The sequence below is a fragment of the Ascidiella aspersa genome, chromosome 5, assembly GCF_963924565.1.
Source record: "Ascidiella aspersa chromosome 5, kaAscAspe10.2, whole genome shotgun sequence".
NCBI lineage: Eukaryota > Metazoa > Chordata > Ascidiacea > Phlebobranchia > Ascidiidae > Ascidiella > Ascidiella aspersa.
Window position 1 is genome coordinate 13520141 of NC_139451.1, and position 7992 is coordinate 13528132.

Below are 7992 nucleotides of genomic sequence, written 5' to 3' on the forward strand. Positions count from 1 at the left end.
CGTGAAAGGTTTAGATTTAGAACATAAAGTCATAAATCTCTCTTGTAGAGTAGAAAAACATCAAACATCGTCCGAAAAAATGATTTTTTTTTATAAAAACGCAAGTTTTGATTCGGGGTTGTGTGCTTTACATGCTGACAATAATTCACAACCGCAGACTGGTTCTGTATAACCTATAGCCAGAGGTCTCTAATCCTTTATTAACCGACCCCAAATTACATGTAAAGTGAAATCAGCATTTATATGAGACTCAAGTTTGTTTTCCGATAAGTAATTTTTAAACTTTTTACACGAGAGATTAAATATTACGCTTAAGATAGGCTATATATACAATTTCAGAAGACAGTGGCTACACAAGTGTACCGAAATGAGATGTTTTAATTAAAACATGGATTTAAAATTAACATGTGAAACACCACTTTTTAATTTTTTTTAACATTTTTAATATTCTCATTACCCTCGTTTGAACCACCAGCGCAATAAAATCACTAAAACTGCAGGAGTGATGAAGACCCCAGAATAGGTTTCGGCGACCTTACATGGGGTCGCGACCAATAGGTGGTTGGAAAGCTCAGATTTTATAGCCTATAAAAACAGCAAAGCCTAAATACGTCTGTCAGTGTTCATAAACGCTGAAGCAGTTGTCTTACGTAACAAAGGGCCTATTGTTGAATCGAGCTTACCGCGAAGCACGGCGGGGGTGATCCCGAAGCTGTCCTCGTAAATGATGACGTCAGCAAGGTTTATCAAGGTGGCGATAGAGAGCCAGGTGGCGAGAGTTGCGAGTCCGTTGTGGATAAGAATACGCATGAGCCAGAGCATGGCTGCAGGAAAATGATAGAAAATGTAAAAATTGTGTCAATGCAGTGTAGTGAACGAATGATTTTGAAATGAGTCGAGCCCTGTTTGTAAAATAACTTCCAGTCAAGTCATAATCACAGAAAGTATTCCAAGTAAATTCCTTGTCATGAAAATTTGGTAAACTTGTCCAATTATAGGCAATAGTGCAATTAAAAAATGGCACAAATGCAACACACAGGCATTTGTTGACATGTTAAGTTTATAAAGAATATTAGGCTTTCCGCCTCATTACACCGTTATATACATACATAAAGGATGCTTTAATAAATACAAATCCCCTTGATCATCAAAGTATGTAAACCTGCATTATTGGGTTAAAAAAGTCAAATGTCCATAATACGGCGCGCAGCACACTAAGACCCCTTCAATATGACACGTTAGACTTGCAAATTCATTAGAAAACATCTTTTTTCGTCTTTTTGAAGATAAAACAATTTTTTTAAAGTAGCGCAAATAATCCATCGGAAAGATCGTTTCTCAATAAAAATATTTTTTTTAATATTTTTTTTACCGTTGCTGTTTTCCTGCAGCTTTTCCGAATTGTCATATACCGTCTTCTGTGAAACGCCGATCGCCACATATACACTACCAACCGCAATGATGAGGAGAGCCATTGAGAGGCCGAGGATTTCGCGGTCAAATGCGAAAAGCCAACCAACCGTGCTGAGGAATGTGAGGCTGTAGGCACCCAAATACAACTGAAAGTACGAGGTGGGAATTTTAAGGTACTTTCCGATAAGATAAATAAACACTAAAAAAATGCTGCTTTTTAAGATTTTTTTAATGCACAGAAACTTGGTTGTTTGGGTGGTTATATAACCAGGCAGTCTTAGGAATTAGGTAGGGCTGTTGTGCTGTAGGTGGCCTGGAAAAAAACAGTGGAAAAGACTTTTAATAATTTAATACACAAAGGAATGAATGAAGGATACATACACATACGACACGTGTACAACAACTGTGGTCGAGCCCTTCTGAAGTGGTTATTTGATCAATAATATCGGCTTACATATTATAGTACACCTTAAGTCTTCGACAGACTAACGTAACCGAATCAGTCGATCAATTAAGAATACTCATGCAAGCCACGCTGAAAAAACAACTAGCCTGCGGTGAGGTGTGAACTAGGGTTCCTCTTTTTCCCGGATTTTTTTACTCCCGGGAAACGGGATTGAAAAATGAAACTTCCCGGGAATCCCGGGATCCCGACGAAAAAATACATAAAATTACGTCATTTTGAGGTTTGTATTTTTTTTTTATTTTAGCTCCAAACATTTAATTAAGCTCATTTATGTGCGTTCTTTCACTTATGTACGTGGAAAGTTACGCAAAAAAAAACAAAAGAAAGAAATACCGCATACCACAACGCATATTATTTGGGTTAAGGTGCGGGTTAGCGTTTGGGCGAGGGTGTGTCAAGTATTATTATGTTTAATATTAATAATAACGCTTGACCAACCCTCACCCAAACGCTAACCCGCACCCTAACCCAAATAATTTGCGTTGTGGTAAGCGGTATTTAACGACCGTTTTTTTTTATTAATTTACACGTTCATAACTAAAGGAGCGCCAGACCTTTTCTAATACGAGTCAGGACCCTTATTTGTGCATGCATGCGCATGCATGACGCATTTTTTTCGTTAGAACAAATTTAATTAGGTTTTTCCGCTGGTAAGCGCAAATAAAACAACTCAGGCAACGACGTTAACATAGTTGGTACTATTTTTTTCTTTATATTAGTCAAAAACGGCAATATTTTTTAAGTTTTGCTAGGTTGCCGAATACCCGGGATTATAAAAAAAAAATTCCCGGGATTCGGGATTGTTAATTTGAAATCCCGGGAATTTCCCGTCGAAACATTCCCGGAGAGGAACCCTAGTTTGAACACAAGCAGTGGCGTCATGGTTGTTTCATGGTTGTTTTCTCCTGAGCCTGCTGGACTCAGTTGGTAGAGCAACGGTCCCTGTATGGCCGGAGGTCGTGATATCCAACCTCACCCCAGGCTAGTTGTTTGTTTTTAGGGGCACTAAATTTATTACAAGAAAACAACCTCACCTTTGGAACAAGGGTGGGTGAAGTAAGAACGGGGCTCTTCTGCACCGGTAGACAGCATGATACGAGCAGGTAGATGATGCCGGCCAAGTTCCAAAGATAGATCACTGGCCACACGATAGAGAAGGCTACACCTTTGGGTGACACCTGCTGAAAATACTTGCGGTCGACGTCGCCATTGTTGCTGTAGAACAGACCTAAATAAAGAAATGCATGTTGTATCATTTGTATGGCATTGTGGCGGATAAATCAAAAACCCTGTTGAGTTGTTTGTTGTAGTGTGTGGATTTGTTATAAACTGCTGTAAATATGTCAAATCTGTGCCCAATTTAAATATGTTCCTTAGTATGGTCATATCGGTCCATAAATCAGAACGTCTTTTCGCAATTATGAATCATAAAATGAATGACTTTATTTGCAAGTGGACAAGGCCCTTTTAAAGCCCAGTATAAGTAAACCCTAATCCCCAGCTGTATTTTAAATTTTTAATGCCTTGTTAAATTGACGCTTTCTGACATGTGTTTTGTCCGCCCCTTTTTATATTGCATTTGTTTTGTAGTCATGTTGTCAATAGGGATGTTCAAAGTAGAATATCGAATCCTTGGATTCGAATCCAGATGGGATTCGAATCCAATTCTGCCGTTTATTTCGGGTAATTGGAACCGATATAATTTAATGTTTTACCGCGGATTGTTGCGCCTGATTGTACAAACGCGTGTGGTAAGTTGGCCTGTCGCTGCGGCGACCAATTTATAGTGCTTGCTTTAAATGTAACCTGGTAGTGCAGTGTCAGCGTTTTTTCGGGCGACCAATTACCGCGTCTCGCGATAACGTTCGTCTAATAATTAAGTGTCAATCAAGCATTATTGGGCGAGCGACTAACGTGTAATGTCTGGTATGGGGTTGGCAATTTCCCTAAATGCGTTAAGTTGCAACAAAAGTAATATTACGTTGTAAAACGTGCTGGTCGTCTACAAAATGCGCTATAGGGTTACTCAAGGTCAACTTTAGGCCAATATTCAGGGAAGTTATGCAATTATGCACAGCGTAATTGTCAAGAATTCGTTATGTCAATAGTAAATTTGTATTCTTTGCAGTACATAATTATTTGACTGCATAACAGATCATGTTAGTCAAAAAAGAAGCGCTAAAACCAAATATTGCTTTAAAAAACAGGGCCGAATTGCTTAAGACTTCTGTGTGCAGTGTTTCATTGTACTCACTATTGGCAAATAAATAAGTTTTGGCAACAACCTGCACAGTTGACATAATACAGTTTAAAGAACTGCTTCAAATGACAGTTGTTAAGAATGTTAAACATATGGGAGATTTTTTTATTATAATGTACACATGTTAGCAAATTGTTTGGGCGATTTATTGCTGTGATTGTTAGGCCCTGTGGGGTTGATTAAGATTAATCCCTTCCCCAAACAAAACCAAGGTTAGATAATTTAATAAAAATATACTAGAATTCTCTATTCTGGATTCGTTATTGTAGATTCGAAAAATATTATTATAGAAAACCTTGGGATTCTGCTTTGAACATCCCTAGTTGTCAATACAGAAAAAAGGGGAAAATGGCCACGAAAACAAAACAGCAGGATTGTAAAAGCGTCGTTTTGGCACATTTAAAACAAAAGTCAAATAATTACTGTGGAGTAAAAAATATAACCTGCCATTTAAATGTATATTACTTTCCGAAACAAGCCATGTATTTTCAGTTGACCCAATCTGAATTAAGCAGTTATAAATATCTATAAATGACGTCAGACTAAACCCCGAATAAAAATATATATAACTTGCCAAACGAATCAAGAAAATATTTCAGAAATGCTAAAACCAATAAAAAAGACAAATTATAAAATGCCGAAATTTAAATTTAATTAAACTTAGTTTTACTGGAAAGAAAGACATTTCTATATAAAAATGGTATCATTATGTAGTCTAACAATGATAATAATAACATCTAAAACATAAACAAACTGTTGGTAATAATTAAGTAGTGTTGATGTTGGCTTTGTTTATATTGACATTCGACTGGCAACGACATTTCAAAACGGATACTAAACAATAAAAAAAACCTTAGTCAAAACTAACCTTTGACAAGGCGAACTAGGCCATTCAAAAAAAGCGCACTCGTGCAAACGGATTTAGATAAGCCAAACCAACACGCCCTTTAAACCACTGCTCACGTCACGAAAGGCTGGAATAATGCAGCAGCGAAAATGTGATCGTCACGCTCGCAAAACGTCAATCGTTTCAAAATGACACGCGATAAACCAGTTTGCTAGGGTAGAGAAATGCATTGTATTGCAAGCCCTAAGGGCAAAATAGTACTTCGTATGCCTAATGCGTCGACTTTATGCACAATATTAGGCTTACTTTAGATTTATCGGGGATTTATCCGCGCAAAAGTATTTTGAAAGGCAAAAGACTAACATACAACTGTTGAAACACTTTGCGGAAAACGTGACACCCTACACTGTTATATAAGCAAGTATATATTATTTTTAACTTGCTGTGGAGAATGTTGTGAAATGATTTGATATTGCACATTCTCCATTTAGCATTTTATTCAATATATTAGATTATATGGATTTGTATATTTTTATCTGAACATATGGTTAAACAACAGACTATAGCTGCGTCATAACAGTGTATGTTTTAGTGCATGCAAAATTCATAAAAGGCCACGGTTAGTCATTGCGCAATCGCTTGCTACTTACATAACAGCAGCCAATGACTGTTACGTCACGTCGGCCCGTCGTGTTTCATCAAAAGTCATAAACAAAAGGCCCGGGTCATTGTGTTTTGTTTTGTGTCGCAGTTTTGGCAAACAGCGCTCAATTATCGCTATTCTTTCAAAACGACATCAATTTTTAATGCAAGTATGGATGTTAGTGGTCGGTAATAATCTATTGTGTTATTTGCAAAAAAAAATGTGCCATATTCGGTTGCCGTGCGACCGAAACGGCAATGCAAAAGTTGGTTCACGACAGGCAAGCGCTATAGCTTACCTAGTTTACATAAAACGCGTTGCCAGCGTTAACGATAAATTTCCTCGCTCCTAACTAAAAGCGTCAAAGTTCAAATATTTTTACATGATTTTTACTTTTTTTTTATTTTGTGTCGACGTTACTTTTTAACCCACAACGCCTAAAGAGTATAAAAACGCTTTAGTTTCCGGAAATTGAAATATTTCAACTTTGACTCTTTCGGTTAGGAGTTTGCCGTTAACGCCGGCAACGCTTTATGTGTGAACTGGACGACGCTAACGATTTGCACCAGAAGCTAACGCCAAAAGCAAAACGCGTCTAGTGTAAACCAAACTTAAGAAACATAAAGCCGTTAGTTAACAGTCAAAAGTGACGTGGAAACAAATTTTAATATGAAACTTCATAAAACTGCTTTTGCTGTTGGTTCACAAAACATAAAAAAAAAAAAAAAAAACCGAAAAAACTTCGAAGAATGCCTTTACTGTATGCTATCAAATTAGTAAAATAGCAGTACAAGCAATTAAAAGTTTTTTGTCGCAACATTTTACCTGTACCGGCCTGGTTCAGGTAGCCGAATATGACTGAAGCCAGGTAACTTAAAGTTGCGAACACCAGAAATCCCAATTGCAGTTTATCCATTATAGGTTTTAAGCAATGCAATTTTTTCAACCTACTTTCTCTGTTCCCAACAAAAACGCATTTCATATGTAAAAAAAATTGAAATTTTTCGGGACTGAACCAATCCTTTTCACAATGTGTCAGGTTCTTCCAAAGTGAAGATTACAAACTTTGCATGTTCATGTTTGTAATGCAAGCACTCACAAACTATGGAAGAGATAATTTTACTTTTAAACTTTGTCAAGTACTTACCTTTTACAGCAGCAGTATTCAAATAGGCAATCACAAGAGACAGTAAATAGCTGATAAATGCAACAATCAGCAACACCAGTTGGGGTTTGTCCATTACAAATATCTCTACAGTTAATTCCTTTCCAATAGAACCGCAAAATGCCAAGTCACTTCAACGCAGACTGCAGCTTTTAAACAACGCAACTTACTTCCTTTCATACGTCACAGTAGAGCTATTCACGCGTATCGGTTATGTAACAGGAGATTCAACGAAGCGTGACTGGCTGAGACACAATTCTTCGGACAAACGACAGCAACAAGCCAAGATCAAAAATGCGCAAAGTGCCAGATGATTTCTGAAATGCCTGCATCGATGTATATTTTTTATTTTTCTTAAATAAGATATTACTGCGTATTTCGCTGTAATATATTGTTGGTCTTAAAACTATAGTTTTATAGATTTTTCTGCTTCAGGTATTGTTGATTTTTAGGTCTCATTGTGTGTTCCCGTAAATTCGAAAGTGAACTTTTTGGCAGTTGGTTAAGTTTACCTAACTTGTTAATATTTATTATTCGACTAAATCACATTGTATAAATGTTACAAAGTTTATATGGGAAACACACAATGAGACCTAAAAATCATCAATACCTAAAGCAGAAAAAATCTATAAAACCACAGCCGTAAGAACGAAATAAGAACAACATCAACGTCGGAATAAAACACAGTTCGGAATAAGACCAAAATAGGACTAATACCTGATTTTGGCCATTTAGGTCTAATTCCGATTAGACGGTATTATACGACTATAGGTCGTATTCTGGTCTTATATCCGAACTGTGTTTAATTCCGAAGTGGATGTTGTTCTTATTTCAGTCTTTTGGCTGGAGTCCTTTTTTAAGTTTCCAAATTTTTTAAGAGAAAGGGTATAGGTTGGTTCAAAATCAGTGCGCTATATTGTGCCGTTAAAAAAGCTTTGAAACTACATTGCATAATTTTATTTGGAAATAATGATTCAATAATACAACATTGCCATTATACACTTCAATGAAATTGGTTCAAGTGGTTTCAGGACGTGCACAATTGATCGTTTATTTCATCATTCGCAAATCAGGGGCAACACTTTTTGATCGAAAAAAGAAACGTTTTGTCGATATGAAGAAAGCGAAACTTACAATGCATATAGGCGGCGTAGAATTATGTAGAAAAAGTTGGCTTCGAAAAACGACGAACGCGGAA

The 7992-nt window shown here is 36.8% G+C and overlaps 1 protein-coding gene across 1 annotated transcript; it reads right to left on the bottom strand.

Moving 5' to 3' along the window:
* Window positions 1-77: 77 nt before the first annotated feature.
* On the bottom strand, window positions 78-6909 carry LOC146144487 (uncharacterized). Its single transcript, XM_083389557.1, has 4 exons — window positions 6777-6909; window positions 2914-3107; window positions 1373-1559; window positions 78-824 (listed from the first exon to the last, which is right to left on the bottom strand). Exons 1-4 carry the CDS (start codon window positions 6868-6870, stop codon window positions 604-606), a joined length of 696 nt encoding a protein of 231 aa, XP_083245683.1. The 5' UTR covers window positions 6871-6909; the 3' UTR covers window positions 78-603.
* Window positions 6910-7992: the final 1083 nt, after the last annotated feature.

Coding starts and splice junctions, on each gene's coding strand:
- LOC146144487 (XM_083389557.1), bottom strand. CDS start 6,870: ATGGACAAACCCCAACTGGTGTTGCTGATTGTTGCATTTATCAGCTAT. Junction 3,108..6,776: donor GAATACTGCTGCTGTAAAAG/GTAAGTACTTGA, acceptor TTCTTTATTTAG/GTCTGTTCTACAGCAACAAT. Junction 1,560..2,913: donor CACCCACCCTTGTTCCAAAG/GTGAGGTTGTTT, acceptor TCGTACTTTCAG/TTGTATTTGGGTGCCTACAG.